Below are 18540 nucleotides of genomic sequence, written 5' to 3'. Positions count from 1 at the left end.
CTTTGCACAATGTTCATGGCTCCAATCGTTACCGGTTAATGGTGGGACAAAGCCCAAATCTCCCATTAGTGCTGACTGAAAGGCCCCTGCCTCGAGGGAGATCCACCCCTAGTGCATGGATAGTACAGAATCTCACTAAATTGCATGCTACAACAAAAGCATTTATTAAGCCAAATTCTCTGAGAGGAGCAAAAAAGCCCTTTGGAAAACACTTTGACCTGTGGATGAGAAATTTGTAACAGGGGATAAAGTCGACTACAAGCAGATCAACTGCAGTGAATGGATGCATCCATGTGTGGTCTTCGTCAAACTGCAGTAGTATTTGTGGCATGGTGGCACTTATGTCCTGGGATATCACTCCAGGCTTTGTAAGGTAGAAGCTCGTTTAACACAGTTCAGTTGTTCAATTGAACAATTACAAAAAAAGGACTACAATAAAACCACACCAGAATCCAAATTATGTGTATACAATACAGGAGGAGACAGTTAAAAATAGTGCTCCTGTCAAAGAAAATGCCAATGATCTTTCTCTGGCATCAAAACCATGTTTTCAATAGTTTTGAAACCACACAGCCATAGTCCAAAATACTACATTATATGACTTCTTTTAGTCTTTCATTTTTCACATTTTAAAAACAAACTAAACATCAGGTTACACTGCAGACCCGTTTTCAAGTCTTTGCCAAAAATAAAGTGCATAGCAGTATTTTGGTTTAACAAATAAAGGAAATCACAGGGTTCGGGGTAGATGATAAAATAATAATCTACAGGACAAACTAACAAAACATCTTAAATGACCAATTAAGTGTCCTGAGTTTTAGGTTTCCTTGTAGTGCAAAATTTTTAAAAATGTCCAAATGCAGCAGCTTTGTGGATATTTAAATGTAAAAATATCAATCTAAAAATAATCTGCAACAGTTTACAAGATAATGCTCCTAAAAGTCAAACATTCTTAAAAAATAATAAAGTGCATCAGGTGTAACATTTTCATAAGTCAAGGGGTAATGACAGAATGAACATGGCACAGGTTAGTTTTTCTCACACTTGTTCATTAGTTATTATTCATGTACAAAGCCATGAACTCCATCATTTTCTTCATAGTCGCTTTGCTCTTTTCACTACTCATAAGCACGAACAGCCCTCCACTTGCTGTTTGCGCCATTAGCATTAGCTAAATTCTAGCTTAAAATGCTCTACTCTCAGCGGTGTGGCGGTGTCTTATAGTGAATGAGGTAGCGTTTGTTTGCAGCTTCACCAGGACTTATTTCCGCATTACAGGAATTCCAAATTGCGATCCTTTGCTCTTTTTTGTGCCGAACTGCAGACATGCTAAGCTAAACGTGCCTCCGTGACTGTTAATATTTTGTGTAGCTGAGGCATGGGCAGCACGCACATGCACACATGACCTGGTGGACGTGGCTGACTTTATGACGGACTTTAAGACAGCCAGTCGGCCGATCGATTGGTGCATCCTTAGTTGCAGGGCAAACTGGATCAGTCATCTTAGATCAGATGAGCAATTTACAAGTGATTACATCTGACCAATCAGAAATGCCTATGGACAACCAAAATGATACTCATTAAAATAGAAAAGGTGTGCATCGACTTGCGGAATGTTTTTAGTACTCAAAGAAACCATCAGCAGTTGAGAGGCACAGTGTCATGAGTTCATCCACCTGTGTTCTGGTTATATGACCCTTCCAATGTGATACTATTCCTTGCATGTCATGTGGATGACTTCATTTGGGGAGGTTCGGAAATGTTATCTTCTTCCCTCATTTGAAAACTGTTTTTCAAGTTGAAGGAAGGAACTAGGGATGTAGCGATTAATCGTAAGGCAGTTAAAAATCGATTCATAGGTACCACGGTTCACATCGATGCTCTGAACAGCAGAGGGCGCTATATATTAATCCTTCCAGAAGCGGACGTGACGGGCGGAATCTGCTACTATTTTCTTTCCGGCCGCCATTTACTGTTAAACATGCTCATAAATGATTCTTTACTCCTTTAGCACCGAAAGAATATCTGTAATATTACGTGAATATCTGTAAAAGTCACGTTTTTCTATTAGCTCTGTCTGCTAGCATAGCTTCTCTTCTTCACTGGTGGAATAACTGCATGCCAACCGACCACTGGGTTACCAGCGCCCTCTGCTGGTCTAAACAAATATCTAACGTAAATACAGTGAAATGACTATTTTTTTTTTTTTTTTTTAAAAGTCCAATTGTTAAGGCACAAACTACATTTTCAGTTGCACTTTTAAAAAGAAAAAGAACTATTATGCAGTTTTGAATTGTTTACTATAGAACCCGAATTTAAATTAATAGGTTTCTTCTTCATTTGTATTATTCCTTTATGTATTTCATTCAAGATTATTTTTAGTTAAATTGCATCATTTTGCATAGTTTATCAAGGGATTCTTTTGACAATGAAAAATAAAAGGAAAATAGTATAGTATTTTCCCAAAAAAATAAAGGAATATTTTTAAGTCATTTGTCAACATTCCCATTTTGTAAAATAAATCGTGAGAAAATCGTATCGTGAACCCAGTATCGTGAATCGAATCGTATCGGGAGTTGAGTGAATCGTTACATCCCTAGAAGGAACACAATGACCTGAGCTACATTAGGATTGACCTTCACTCCCTGAAGCATGAGTTACAGACACACCAAAGAGTGAAAATGGAAGACTGTGCTCTGCTGTCCGTCTGCCATTTTCCTGATCCAGCAGGCCACGCTCTTGTGGTCTGTCTGTCATCTTGATTACGCTTGTGAGCTTGTATGCTTGTAATACTCCTGTGAGAGGAATGTGTTGGTCTGTGGACCTTTAGTTGATCATTATTTGTTGGATTATGTTGGGATGTGTGATTTATTGATTTAACTGAATCCCCAGGTTTGTTGTAAGCCTTTCTCTTTCAGTTAAATGATTAGTGCTTGGTTTGATGAAGTCTTTATTTTGTTGTACTAAATAAACACAACATTACACAACACTGAAACCTTCTGTTTCAGCATCTAGAGACTTGTATGCTTTTAGGTTTTCTTTCTTTTATACACTGGGTTTTTCTATCAGATATTTTCTGCATTGAGTATGTGCGTGCACCTCAGTCATGTGTATCATGTTTGTCCACATTGAAATTAATATAGACTGCCCCGCTCATTCTCCAAGTTAAAACTTATTAAAAACCACTTGAGGAGCACAGTGGGACAGGAGAGTCTGAGTGGACTTACCATGTCGTCCATAGAGGATGAGAGCGTACAGACATACAGAGCATCGTCAATGAGTTTGCGGCGCGCAAGGCTTGTTGTATGCCCTTCAAATAGTGGTGAGTAGGCCTATAGTACTTCATATTGAAATTGTGTTTGTGAGCATGTGAGCCGCTATGCCAATTTTACTAAACTTTATAGCTACTCTTACAGGCTCTGAGTTTAAATGGTTAAAGGTATTAAAATGATGCAGTCGCTATCCATGGTGCTGAACTGCTTTGAATTTGTGTTTTATTATTAGTGACCATTTAGCCTAATGTTTTTGTTGTTGTCTTGTTTTGTTATACTTCATGTCCGTTTGATGGACATCAAAATGATATAGTTGCTCTTTGTGGTGCCGAAGCTTGTAAGCCCCGCTGTTGTGGGCATGTGTATGTTGTAAAATTATGTTATCATGAGCCTTATTTTTTGGGTTTAAAGGGCCCAGTCATTTGCCCCGCCCCCAGACCGGCTCTGATTTGTTCTGCTAGTGCTCCTATACCACCATAAGGAACGTAACAAAGACTCTCACATATACAGTAGGTTGGCAATCAAAGACAATCAGGAGAGTTGTTTGTAGTACATTGCTGGAGAGACCGCCATACTCTATCCCGGAGATTACACAGGTGATTGCTCCCAAACAACATTGTGCATTTTATGTGACATATCATTCACTTTTGCCATCAAATCCACAAAATTTGCCGCAGATAAGAGACTTTGCCCTGAAATCTGTAGCATGAAAGAACTCATCCACTCAAAGATTATCCAGGACATTAGTTCTCATTTATCAATCGTTCGTACGTCCAGATCTGTGGATATGACGGGCGTATGGCTATATTCAGGCAAGTTTCAATATTTATCAATTCTGACGTGAGCGTACTACACAGTAAGATCTGACGTGAGATCTGAGCTCATGTACGCTAATCTGAGTGAGTGGATTTTTGGTACAACACAGCAAAATGTGAGTGAGACCGAAAATAAAATGTTAATGAAACCGCAGCTTTCATTTAAACACAGTCACACATTCAGAACAAATCAGAACAGATTATTAAAACAAATTAAAGAAAATAAAATTAATTTTAAAAAAGCCAACGTTATTACATTTACCACTTCTTTGGTTTTCTATGGAATATTGTATAACACCGCTGATAAACCTTCTGAGCAGGAGCACATAGGTTCACCCATGTGCGCCCATGGGGTGCAATGCTTCTTCTGCTCTATTTTGGACCAGGGAAATCCTGCTGTTTACCCCAGAAAACAATATGACATTAATTTTAGTCTGATCAGTTTTTCCATGTCATATTAGTTAATAAAGCACCTTTTAATGTGTGCTGCGCAGCCTGTGGCAGCTGTATGGAGGAAATAGGATCTCATTCATGCTTTTAAAATGTCAAGTGTACCTTAAACTTTTAAAATTGCGCTTCAGTATTTAATCAGTAATGTGATGAATTATAGGTGAAATTGGCTGAAGGGACAACATTTAGTCATGTTTAAGTTTTTTTTAAGGTTTTCGATCATTCATTTTTTTAATGTGATATTTATTCTTGTGCGTCTCTCCATTTTCTCTGTTGTGAAGTGGCTTGCAACACACACGGGGGCAGATTTCACCTGCTCAGTAGCTGATTCTCTTTCACAGATTGTTTAAATGAGCTCCTAAGTCCAGTTTTCTCACGTTCAGAAAGCAAATATTTGTTTTGCTCCTCCTCTGATGTGAGGATGTAGATTTTCATCTGCCGCATTTATCAACACCCGATCATTTGTATGCTGGGATTGGTCACACAATGGTCCTGTCGTATGACCAAACGTGCACTCAGATTTGCACCCGATTTCACGCAAGGTTGATAAATAAGGGCCACTGTGTGGTCATCAACAAAACAACAACATATAGACTGCTTGAAAGTTGCGCTGATCATGTAAATACTTTTGAATACCAATGTCTATCTGTTACTAGTTTAAACAGAAATGTGTGTTTGTTTTTGCACATTGTTTCCTTAAAAAGAAAAGGGAGTTTGTGTTGTCTTGTATGGATAACTGTACAAAGGGGCACACTACTGTTGGAGTATTTGTGTTTTGTGATATCTGTGTAAAGTGAAGAAACATGATTTTGAAAGAGAGTAAATTAGACTGTTCTGAAAGTAAAGCATGGCTTAATGAAAGTTTTCTGTTTATTGAGCTAACAGCTGCATATGCATCATTTCACATAAATAGATATACTGTAAATCATCAGTCTTCAAGAGTGAGATAAAGTTAAATGGTAAAGATAGAATTAGAGATTACAAGTACAAAAAAAGGGATGACTGACTTCAAACAATACTTTTGCTTTAGCCTTTGTTACACTTGATATAATCTTTGTCAAGTTTAATTAAATGTAGTGTTAATTTAACATGTTTTTGGTCTGTTTTTGTTTTTTTATGTTCCTAACAACAAATTTGATTTGCTCTTTGATGGACCTAATTTTTTGTAGAGACCGCTAGCAAGTAATTTGTTAAATTAAACTTTTGTCATTAAGCAATCACAGACTGTTTCCAGAGTGAACATTTGTCACTTTTGACAGCTGCAATGTCTGATCTAAGAGAAATTGTCCAGCTGAGTTTTTACTGTTGATCATGTATGCCCCATGTTGGTCCTCTAAGGTTGCTTTTGTCTGTTTTATGTTGGTATGCCATATCCTTGTCAGTGAAACAATTTTACCTCCTGGTACAGATAAAGAAACCGAATCTGACCTAACAGTCCATGAGAATAATGAATGAATATAATTGAGAAACTCAAAAGAAAAAAGTTCCAAAGAAGGAAAACAGACATGAATCATGAAATCTGCTAGGATGAGAAGCCTTCTAGAATTGGTTAGGATAATTGGCAGAAACTCACAAATCGGATATGAAATCAGACAAGCTGGTGGGCATCCAGACATGAAAGGAAAGCTTTTATGATGGTGGGTAGCTGCGTTGAGTAAATATCTTTATTTTATTGATTTGCACGGGGGACTATTCTTAGTGCAGAAAGGATTCGTAACCAACTGATCATTTACCAAAAACTTTAAAGAAGAGTCAAGTCTTGACAAGAGTGTCTGCTGTGCAGCATAAATAATCATTGGAACAAAAGAATGTGTTTTGGCTTGTGCAACTTTCAATTGAGGCAGTCAGACTTAATTACAATTAACAAAGATTTAATCCAGATAATTTACATTAAGCAAGTAATCAGATTTTTCCCATACATCAATAATTGTTTCAGCCCTACATTCAAGTGTGCTACTACACTCTTTGTTCTTTCTGTTATTGGGTCAAACTAAACTGATTTATACCTGAAATATTTAGTTTTAAATGTCATTTTGAAAACAACTGTTTGAGCTGAATTTATGATAACCATTGCACTTTTCTTCTGTGTTTAGTCTCATCGTACCTCCACCAAGAACCGGCCATTCAGTACGTTGGATCCAGAACTAATGCTCCATCCTGAGGCACTGCCTCGGGCAAACACAGTAGCCATGACCAAGGAGTATTCCTTCCTGAGGACCAGTGTTCCCCGTGGTCCTAAGCTGGGAAGCCTGGGAATTCCCCCCACCAGGGAGAAAGAGTCCAAGTCCTCCCACCACAATAAGATCCATTCATTGGCTGACTATAAGTCTCCTGAGAGTGACTGTGATAGAGGAGGAGTTGGAGCAGGTGCGATAGAGACGGCAGACAGTGGCATGAGTTTCCTTCAGTCAACCATCAGCTCTGTATCCACAATCTCTGAGACCAATTTGGTGTCAGTTGGCAGCAGTAGTCAGAAGGGCACTCAGACCGCTGCTTCTCTTCTAGTTAGAGATAATGTGTCTGAGGTTAGTGTCAGTGAGTCAGGAGTAAGGCAGGGGAACGATGGGAATGATAGCGATAGCTCCTCCTACAGCAGTGTCTCCTCCAGGGGTACATACGGTTTGCTCTCTGAAGCTGTAGAAAGGCGGCGGGGGCCATATATGGTTGAGGGGAGGGAGATGGTCCCGGAGGCCATGGGTCAGTTCCCCACACTGCAGGAGGTGCTCCAGGCTGCCAGTGAAGAGCAGCTCCTCATTGAGCAGGAGAGGAAGGAGATGGGAATGTCACACTGCCGCAGGGACAGCTTCTCCAGCAGGTATCAGTCAGATTACAAAAGGATAGACTAATTTAAAAAAAAAAAAACTTTTAAAAAACAAGACAAAATAAGATTAGTCGAATAAACACTGCCTATTTTGATTTTGTCCAGTGTTTCTTTGGAGAGTTCTGAGATGGGCCATGATGAAATGCTCCAAGTGCTTAAGGAAAAAATGAGACTTGAGGGTCAGCTGGAATCTCTATCATCGGAAGCTAGCCAGGTGATCACATCTATTCTTTCATTGAGTAAATCCTGTGCTTGTTTTAAAATGTTGAGTAAATGCTGAGTTGCACAATAATGTAAAAATGAAGTATTTTTCAAACATCCCTTGCGTTGTTTAGCACAACCACCATCTCTTCCCCTTTTAATTTCTTGCTACTTTAAACCATTTAATTTACAAAGGTTCTAAAGTTGGACATTTCCAGCCCTATTGAATCCAGTATTCCTCAATCCTTGCCCAACTCAGGGGTTGTAAAGCAAGAGTATCCTAGCCCAGTCTAGGTCTAAGGTGGCACCTTACCAGTTTGCCAATTCAGTATGAATGTTCAGTAAATATCTATCACTCTCATTTCAGTTTTCTACAAAAATGGCACTGGTTTGACTAGTTTCTTTAATAATTGTTAATGTATCTGTGTTTTGAGTCTTGGTGTCCTGAGAAAGAACCTTATTTGTTGTGGTTATTATTAATAGGCTCTCAAGGAGAAGACAGAGCTTCAGGCCCAGCTAGCAACTGTGAATGCTCAGCTGCAGGCTAGAAAAGAGGAAGCTAAAATCAGCCAGGAGCAGCACAGTGTCCTGCATTCAGAGGTTGATACTCTGCGCCAAAACTGCAGCCGGTTGGAGAAGGCAATGGTGGAGCTCCAGGAAAGCCTGCAGACTAAGAATGCCAGTCTGGCCTCTTTAGGCAATGACCTAAAGGTTGCTGAAGACCAATACAGCAGGCTGAATGGGAAGGTGGAGGAAATGCAAAACATTTTATCCTCAAAGGACAACACAGGTGATTAAAAGAGACAAACAGAGCTGAGAATACCCGGTAACGATCCAAGTCATCACTCTTTGATTCTACTTTGCCGCAGTTCAAGAGCTGCATCAGCAGATGGGTGGTCTTCAAAGCCAAATCCATCAAGTGCAGCTGGAGCGCAACACCCTACAGAGCCGACTAAAGACCTCCCAGGCTGAGATCGATTCCCTCCAACAGGTCAGGCAGTGGTACCAGCAGCAACTTGCTGTTGCCCAGGAGGCAAGGGTGCGATTGCAAAGTGAAATGGCCAACATGCAGGTAGAGTTTGCTCTGACTTTTTGACTACATGAACAAATCAAAGATATCACAAACTAATTAATTTTTCTCCTTTTTTTGTTTTTTTGTCTCAGGCTGGGCAGATGACACAAATTGGTGTTTTGGAACACCTGAAACTGGAAAATGTGACCCTGTCTCATCATCTCACAGAAACCCAGCACCGCTCCATCAAAGAAAAGGAGCGTATTGCTGCTCAATTGCAAAACATTGAGGTATATTTACCATCTTAGTGTTTTTTGTAGACACGTTCGTCAGTGTGGATCACTGTCATTTTCGTTCTCATATTTTAGTCAAGATCCTTAACTCTAAACTATTACAATTATTACAATGGTGGCGGAATAACTGTTAAGGAAGCGGGCTTGTAATCGAAGGGTCACCAGTTCGAATCCAACCTGGGCCATCACTGTGGGATTTTGAGCAAGTTCTTTAACCTAACTGCTCTTGTTGTACATCGCTTTAAAAGACTGTGCGAAATGTAACTGTAATAAACGAACTTGTAAACTACGACAAGTTGTTTTTAAAGCCCTTATTACAGTTTATGTTTACTTTAAGAACATATAGTTATTGAATTATTCTGTATGGTGACATTAAGTGTCCAGAAAGGCACCCTGAAGCAAAATATATTATTTTTACCCAGCCTGCTTATTTCACTCTCACCATCTGTGATTTAGGCTGATATGCTGACCCAAGAAGCTGCTTACAAGCAGATCCAGGATGCAAAGACTATGGTGGAAGATGACCTGCACCACAAATTGGAGGAATTTGAGGAAGAAAAAGAGCAATTAACTAAACTGGCAAACACAGCCAGTACTTTAGAAAGGGAACTTGAACAGGTAATTCTAAAAGATGGAACAAAAAACTTTTTCCACTGAAATTTGGATCTATGTAAAGGGTTTTCTTATCATTTGTTAAAAAAAGATAACACTTGACACATGACCTTTGAAATCAGAGGCTGATAAATAGTGCAAAATTTTAAAACACGATATTTTGCTTACATTTTTGGATTTTAACTGCTACCTCTTTATGTCCGATGGTGCACTTTCACCTGACTTTTATTGTAAATTCACAATAACTATAGCCTTTTCATTTAACAAATTGTGAAATAAGAAATTTTATTGAATTTGGTTCAGTTTGATGTTTTTTAACAAGTGGTGTTTTTTTAAGGAGTGTCCTAAACACGGACCATTTGGGAACCACTTATTTAAACTATTGTCTCTTTTAGGTAAAGATAACCCTTACCCAGAAGGACGTGCAGCTGCAGTCACTTCAGAAAGAACATCTGGAGCTGATGCACAAGTTCACAATCACTCAGGAGAATCTACACACAAAAGAACAGTCTATCAACCAGCTCGAGGCCCAATACCTGGAGCTGGAGGCTCAGCTAGCAGAGCTACAGAGTGAAAGCAGTGCCAAGGATGACAGTATTCAGTACCTGCAGAATGAAAAAATAGTCTTGGAGGTTGCATTGCAGGCTGCCCGGGTGGATAAAAACACACTGGATGAAGGGGCTGAGCAGCTTGGGGAGGATATTTTGGTGGCCTCGGATGTCTTGGATCAGCTCAGGCAGCAGGTCCAGGTCAAGGCTAGTCAGGTATGCCCCAAAAGGTGTGGAAAAGGAAACCTAATACAACAATAAATAAAATGATTATGATCAGTTTTTAAAAGGGGTCTCAAATTACACTGAACAAAATTATAAACGCAACACTTTTGTTTTTGCTCCCATTTTTCATGAGCTGAACTCAAAGATCTAAAACATTTTCTATATACACAAAATACCTATTTCTCTCAACTATTGTTCACAAATCTGTCTAAATCTGTGTTGGTGAGCACTTCTCCTTTGCAAGATAATCTGTCCCACCTCACAGGTGTGGCATATCAAGATGCTGTTTAGACAGCATGATTATTGCACAGGTGTGGCAGGGTGGCCGCAATAAAAGGCCACTCAGAAATGTGCATTTTTGCTTTGTTGGGGTGGGGGTATCTGGTGTGACTGCCATTTGCCTCACACAGTGCAACACATTTCCTTCGCATAGAGTTGATCAGGTTGTTGATTGTGGCTTATGGATTGTTGGTCCACTCCTCTTCAATGGCTGTGCAAAGTTGCTGGATATTGGCAGAAATTGGAACACGCTGTTGTTTACGCTGATCCAGAGCATCTCAAACATGCTCAATAAGTGACATGTCCGGTGAGTATGCTGGCCATTCAAGAACTGGGATGTTTTCAGCTTCCAGGAATTGTAAACAGATCCTTGCAACATGAGGTGATGGTCGTGGATGAATGGCACAATCATGGGCCTCAGGATCTCGTCACGGTATTTGTGCATTCAAAATGCCATCAATGAAATGCACCTGTGTTTGTTGTCTGTTCGGTTCGAGGTCACTTAATAAGATTAGCAGGTCTAGACATTTAATAATTAATATTCATTATTAATATAAGTTAAAATGGAATGAACTGATGTTGACAGGTAGTAATGGTAACTCAGGATAAGTTAGAACAGCCCTTGACTGCTAGTCATGGTAACTCACGGGTGGACATCAAAATCTAATTGTGGGACTACGGGCACTGCACTAGTTACTTGGATCATAGTGCCCGTTGGTATGTAGAAACTGCTAAATCAGCCTGATAGCACTGGTAATAGGTGTGTTGTGATGATGCATTTATTCTATATCTATTTCAGGTTTATGACCTGTGAACTGTGGTCAATGAAGTTTGAATAGAAACTAACAAAGACAAACTCAAGTTATGACATTGTGTGCTGCCTGGCAAGTCTTTTTGGAGGGCTGAAATCAAAGATTTGAACATTGTCTATAACATACGCCTGCCGATACCATAGTCTCAACGTTGTGGGCCACTCGATCCACAACGTTGACATCAACAAACCGCTCACCCACATGATGCCACACGCTGTGTGCCATCTGCCTTAAACAGTGACAATCAGGATTCATCTGTGAAGAGAACGCCTCTCCAATGTGCTGGAAGCCATCAAATGTGAGTATTTTCCCACTCAGAAGTTGCTTATGACAGGTTGAGACCCTGTTTAGGACGACAAGCATTCAGATAAGCATCACTGAAACGGTTTCTGACAGTTTGTGTATAAATTCTTTGGATATGCAAACTGATTGTTGCAGCAGCTGTCCTGGTGACTGGTCTCAGACGATCATGGAGGTGAACACACTGGATGTGGAGGACCTGGGCTGGTGGTTACACGTGAACATTCAATTCATGAACATCAGCTCTGGTGGATATTCCTGCTGTCAGCATGCCAATTGAACTCAGAACTTGTGACATCGGTTTCATTGTGCTGTGGGATTAAACTGAACATTTTTAGAGTGGCCTTTTATTGTGGCCAGCCTAAGGCACACCTATGCAACAATCATGCTGTCTAATCAGTATCTTGATATGCCACACCTGTGAGGTTGGATGGATTGTTTCTGCAAAGGAGAAGTGTTCACTAACACAGATTACGACAGATTTGGTATTTTCTGTATATAGAAAATGTTTTCGTTCTTTGAGTTCAGCTCATGAAAAATGGGAGCAAAAACAAAAGTGTTGCGTTTATTTTTTTTGTTCAGCATAAATTCCACTCTATGATTATTTTTGGGGGGATTCTTTTCACAAGATTAATAATGAATTTTTTTTTGTCATGTTACAGATAGAAGCTCTACAACAGGAAAACAATATGCTAAAGAAACAAACACAAAAGTTAAAGGAGCAGTTCCAACAGCAAAAGGTAAAACATGCATGGATTTTTTTTTTCATGTTGTTCACATGAGAACCCACACAGTGGGGTCCCACACAGTAGGACACTATTGAGCAGAAACTTGAGTAAAAACTTCATTAGTTAAGAAAGAGGAAACAATTTGCCGCCTTCTTTCGTGTTTCGTCTCAGCTCAGTATCATCTTTGGTGATAGTCTCTTGAAATTGGAAAAAAAAGAAACTATATTTTTTTTACTATTTTCATTGGCCCATAACACTGTGGGAATGTAGGGGAAAAAATCTGATCTTTGTTTAAATCTATAGTATAAAGATTACTCTTTCTTGGGATATATAATATTTTCCTTTATGCGACTTCTTGATTTTTATTTCACCATTCACGAATATTGAAAATCTTTTACATGACACCATTGTAGCTTGCCTCTGTGTGTTCTACAGAGGCATTCATAATTTATTGTTTATTAGTTTTTCACTATTAACATAAAAGATGTAAAAACTGTTGTGGCCTGGTTTATTTGGTCAATGGGTTTTGGAAGCAGACCGGTCTGGGATTCAGAGATTTCCATGTGTGTGTCTCAATGAATCTGCCGTTGTTCTGTGGTCTCAGGGTTTTGTATGTTGCTGATTGTGGTAGTCATAACTATGACAGAGCCTCCTTGGTAAATGCTGTCATTGTATGATGGTATCTGGCCAGAACTGACTAGGAGAGATTCTGTAATCACGTACAAAAACCATTGCATCAGAAAAACACATTATTATTAACATAATATTTATTATGAACATATTTCTCATGTTCTTCCTTTTTTTCTTTTTGGTGGTGTTTTTCTTTCAAAATATATTAATATTTATCCATCATCATTATCATAACATCAATTAAATGCTGTCTCAGATATGCATCAGAAACCAGTTCAATGAAATGTTCACAATTATACTGGTCATTATTCCCAAAATTTGACAGCTTTGGAAAGCAAACATAACTTAAGAAATCAATGTCATACTATATTATTGGTTTTTTGGAAATTTCATTTCTGCTCTATCTCTGAACAATCCTAGTTCAACTTTGTATCATATGTTTTCCTAAATTACAGAAATCAATTCTACGCTTTAAATAAATAAGTCAATTTCCTGGAAATGGGTGCTCATCAGTTGAACAAATATGGTCATATATGAAATGCATATATATAATAATTCCTGCGATGTACCTCATAGACAGAATCAGACTTAACTGGTTTACAAAACCTAGATGTTGATGTAATTTCTTCAGTATGCTATAGAAAGATTCAAGGATTTTTAATTGTCATTATCTGCAAAACATGTACATAATGAAATAATGTTCCTACGTCCCCGTTAGGCCCTTAAAGAATAGAGTAAAAGAATAGTGTAAAACAAATACAAGAGAAAAACATTAGTAATACAAATATAGAAATATAAAATAATAATAATAATACTACAATGTTCCAACTTCTTTTTGTAGCGGACTCATCATTGTTGGTTATGCATTCAACCACAGCTGTGTCATCTGCAAACTTCATCATATGACAGCCCGGATGTTTTTAATAAATACCCTTGTGTTCGGTATTGATTTTGAAGGTGATGGTGGAGGCGTACCGCAGGGATGCCAGTTCCAAAGACCAGCTGATCACTGAGCTCAAGTCCACCAAAAAGCGCCTACTGGTTGAGGTGAAGGACCTAAAACAGGAGTTGCTGAGTATTCAAGGTGAGAAGAAAAAGACAGAGCTGGAGCAGGCCCGACTGCAAAAGGAGGCACTGAGAGTCCAGGAGCAGATGACTAGCATGGAAGCCCATCTGCAAAGCATCCAGAAAGAACGAGATCAACTAGAACACCAGATTCAGGTTTGTAGGTTTGGTCTGCAAGTTAATATTGCAGGATTTATAGTGGGACAGGCATCTGTTATTGTTACAGATTTGGTAGTAATGAGTTTTTCTCCCGACCCAGTCTTTACAGTTTGATCAGAACCAGCTGGGAGCAGTGACGCAGGAGAACGTAGGCCTAAGGAAACGAGTGGAACAAATGGAAGCAGAAGCCAAGAAGTGAGTCATCGGCAGATTACAGCTCTCAGAAGCTTAAATTATCGAAAGAGTATGGACTCAGACAAGATATAATTTCTCTGTCAGCAAGTGTTGATTATAGATATATAGTAAGTTTGAAGTTATGTTACTCAGTTCCTGTTACTACATTTAACTATGTCAGTATGCATTTTGAATTCAATATTAACAAATTGGTTTATGTTTATCTGTTTGTTTTCTTTAACCTTATGTGATGTTATGACGGTGTCAATGTTTCCCTCATTAAATCAGGGCCATCTCAGAGCAAAAAGTGCGCATGAAGCGGCTGGGAACAGACCTTACCAGTGCTCAGAGGGAGATGAAGGCAAAACACAAGGCCTACGAGAATGCCGTGGGTATTCTGAGCAGGAGGCTTCAGGAGGCTCTGACTGACAAAGAGACGGCTGAAGCTGAGCTGGGTAAACTCAAATCCCAATTGGAAGATGGAGGGAACAGCCAGGCCTTACAGGTAGTATGAACACCTGCCAATCATTTTAAGAAAAGCACAGCTATAGCACACTTTCTTAGTTAATGCTGGTGTTGCACAGAGCTCCGACACATTACAAATGTCAATTCTCTGTAATTTGTGACAGTCAACGAAGCACAAACGAGCTGGAGAAGGTTTGTAACAGCGCGTACCATTCATAGACATTTTTGACAATCAAAAAATCTTCCTCGAAGGCAGCGAATATGATCATATTCATGGAGTGCGTAGCAGCGCGTAAACATTTGAGTTGCTTCGCAAGAGTGAAAGCATTCAGTATATTTATGTTGGTTCGTAGGGTGAATTTTTCACGCGTCAAGAACTGACATGAGCTACTACAAATTCACACGGAGCAACACATTTTGTTGCGCTTCATTATGAACCGTTGTTTCCAAAATATCCGCTTTCACGAATTATATGACAATTTGCTTTCTTGTCCTCTTCTGACCACAAAAATAGTTAATTTAAGAAGACAGTTCATTGTTTTGTCCTACCGCTGCATCGCATTGAGCCACAAATGTTGATAAGGCGATACGAGACGGAATACGGCTGCTAAAAGTGAAACTGATTGTGAACACACACAAGCAAAATTGGACAGGACAATGGTTAAAGGGGCACAGTATTATGAAAAATCCACTTTATAAGGGTTTTGCTATAGTGATGAACATTCCTTTAGCCTCAAAGGGCCAAAGTTGAAAAAGTTATGATTCATCCCTTCCTTGTTATTCCACATTTTGTAAAAAGGGTTATAATAAGGGGGAAACTCCTCCTCCTGACAATCCCGGCTCCTCCTACTCTACATGAGAATGTGAGCTCCTCCCTTTCAAACTACGTCACAGGTAAAACAAACACTGTGGTTTAATATAGAACATACTGTACATTATACTTTATTATCATATATATAAAGCTACATACACAATGTGTTCTCTGCATTTAACCCCTCCCTGAGGAGCAGTGGGCAGCCACGGTGTAGCACCCAGTGAGCAGTTAGGGTTAATATAAGTTACTGATCAACATCCCACAGTGATGGACCAGGGAGATTCAAACCAGTGAGCCTACAATTACAAACCTGCTCCCTTAACCACTAGTCCTTTTATCCACTGAGAATATATTTACTTGCAGTATATAGTTAATCCAGTGTATAGATAATCCGAAGCACAGTGTGATTGCTCACAATTAGTTTAATTTTTAGTAACCGGTCTATCGCCTTGTATTGCCTTTGACATGATCTGACGTGTTTGTGACCCAATGCGATGCAGAGGTAGGACAAAACTAATGATTATCACCTTAAATGGACTATCCATGTGGTCAGAAAAGGAGAGGATGACAAGAAAGTGAATTAGCAGCTTAAATCTCCAAAACAGCTGACTCGCATGACAGTTTACGCGTGCACACACACTCTAAAGCATTGTTTGTCAGACTCACAATCACAATAGCCTCTTATATAGCCATGTGTTTTACTGTAATGTGTAGTTAGGCTGAAAACAATTAAGTGTGTGTGGATAGCAAAAGAAAATCACTATGGCGATCACTGATCACCCTCTACAAGAGCAATGCATGAAGTCTATAGACATGCCTACTCATGCATATGCATAAAGCCCCCGAAACAGCCTGTTTTTAGAAGCGTCATGAAAGTGACTTTTCAGAGGGCTTAAAGGTCTCATATTATGCTATTTTTCACCCATCTTCATTTGTTCTAAGAACTCTAAAAACATAGTATTTGAGGTTTATTTTCCCAAACTCACCTGTTTTCCAGAGTTTTAGCCTCTGAAAAGTCACTTTCTGAGCAACTCTACACAAACAGGCTGATTTGCGGGACACTGACTTCCTCCTCCCTGCACGGTGACGTAGGGCCAGTGGATGCTCCGCCCTCCTCCCACCCACTCCGTAGCCGAGTTCATGCTGCTTTAAACACGAGACAGAGCACGGGTTGGGCGTTCGCCGGTACATACATAGACTGTAGAAAATACATACATAGCACTGCGCAAAAGACACTGAAATGTTCACCTTCGTGGGCGTGTCTGTTTACATGTCAATCACGACAAAGAGCTTCCTGGAGGTGCGGCTTCTCCAGTTCAATTCGTCATCAAATTTGATGTTTGGGCTCGCCCTGCAGTAAGAAAGGAGCAAATCACCCTCTAACAAATTATTGAGGAAATCAATGAAAAAACACTTTGGGTATGTGTATGAAGCCCAAATAGCAGTTTTATGATGTTTAAAGCACAGAGAAGTCAATTTAGCTTAACTCATTCAGTGCCAGCCATTTTCAGATTTTCTACCCCCCTCAGTGCCAGCCGTTTTTGAGCATTTTGACTGATTTTAAAGACCCACAAAATATTTTCTACTATGACTATCTGAAATCTGACACCAGATTCTGAAAGATTGAAGCCTCTACTTTCATCAAAAAAAAAATTTGTTTCTGACTCGTTTTGTTCTTTTGTAATCAGCCATTGAATAGAGCAAGTTTTACACAAATCTTCAGTTTCAGAGCAAAAAGCTGAGAAAAAAGCCTTTTTGTAAAAAATACCCTGTCAGTGACTTTAAAGCTTTTTTTTTTTGCTTTCGTGACAACTCTAACATCTGAACATTGTTTCCTTATATAAAACATTGAAAAAAACCACTGAGACCAGGCTTTTGATGGCAAAATTATTATTTTGCTATCTGGGTCAGAGTTGAATATATTTCTTACTGTATTCCTCCAACTTTCTCTCCCGTCAGTCTGCACACGCGTAACTTCCTCTTTCTCCCTGACATACAAGGTCTCACTGCTTGCCCTGTTTTTTATGGTTTTATCTCACTATCGCCACATTATCCATGAGTTCCACACTTGCTCTGGTCGAGTGTGCGCTGCTGGGAACGTATTTTGTACCCTCCTCCACCCCCCTCCTCCCGACACGCAACAATGACCCGTTTGGCCCGGTTAGTTGATGGTTTTATCTCACGATCACAACATTATCAATAATCCACTCAGGTCCACACATGTGTTAGTATGTGGAGCTGTGAGCTGCTGTATACGTCACAATATCAGTCTGTAGTGCCATAATCTCCCTTTTTCCTGCTTCTTCCTGCTTTGCTGGGTAGCATCAGTGGCTAATCTCTCCTCTAAAGGTGCACTGCTGCCATCTTCAGGACACAGTTGGTCACTACAACACCCCACAGCTTATATATTGATGAGGGACCTCCACCAGGGTGTTTTCTAGTAATCCCTGTGAAAAAATGCAAATGACGAGTTATCTCGTCAGTGGCACTGAGTGAGTTAACATGGGCCCTTTAAACTCCGGAAAACAGACAAGTTTGGGAAAATAAACCACACATTATGTTGTTCTCAGAACAAATGGTAAAAAAAAAATGCATAATACTGGACCTTTAGCTCCTGTGCCATTCACATTTTTCTGATTCACAATAGCCACTTGAATAGCCATGGGTACCCATGTGCAGTTTTTTATCCAAAAACAATAACAATAATGTGTCGATAGCCAGACAATCGCTATGCTAATCAGCTGTTGGAATTCCACATCCCAAACACAGACACTGATTTGCTTTCCCGTGGTGCATCACACATTTTAATAATATTCTGAACTCATCTTAACAATCACCAACACTCGATTCTTTAGTTGAAGAGAC

General features: G+C 39.5%; 1 protein-coding gene across 5 annotated transcripts in view; it reads left to right on the top strand.

Moving 5' to 3' along the window:
- golga3 (golgin A3) overlaps positions 1 to 18540 on the top strand; it is a 53621-nt gene that overhangs the window by 21014 nt on the left and 14067 nt on the right. For all 5 annotated transcript variants that reach the window (XR_003674762.1, XM_028456765.1, XM_028456764.1 and 2 more), the window contains 11 exons: positions 6631 to 7352; positions 7464 to 7572; positions 8043 to 8349; positions 8429 to 8631; positions 8724 to 8861; positions 9321 to 9482; positions 9872 to 10240; positions 12303 to 12380; positions 13956 to 14219; positions 14323 to 14417; positions 14685 to 14901. Coding sequence is in view for 4 of the 5 variants with exons in the window: in XM_028456765.1 (XP_028312566.1) it covers positions 6631 to 7352; positions 7464 to 7572; positions 8043 to 8349; positions 8429 to 8631; positions 8724 to 8861; positions 9321 to 9482; positions 9872 to 10240; positions 12303 to 12380; positions 13956 to 14219; positions 14323 to 14417; positions 14685 to 14901 (2664 nt within the window). In the remaining variant the exon portion in view is untranslated. The remainder of the gene's footprint in view (positions 1 to 6630; positions 7353 to 7463; positions 7573 to 8042; positions 8350 to 8428; positions 8632 to 8723; positions 8862 to 9320; positions 9483 to 9871; positions 10241 to 12302; positions 12381 to 13955; positions 14220 to 14322; positions 14418 to 14684; positions 14902 to 18540) is intronic.

Source organism: Gouania willdenowi, chromosome 9 (assembly GCF_900634775.1).
Source record: "Gouania willdenowi chromosome 9, fGouWil2.1, whole genome shotgun sequence".
NCBI lineage: Eukaryota > Metazoa > Chordata > Actinopteri > Blenniiformes > Gobiesocidae > Gouania > Gouania willdenowi.
Note: the sequence above shows the minus strand (reverse complement) of the source record. Positions and strands in the feature narration are given on the sequence as shown.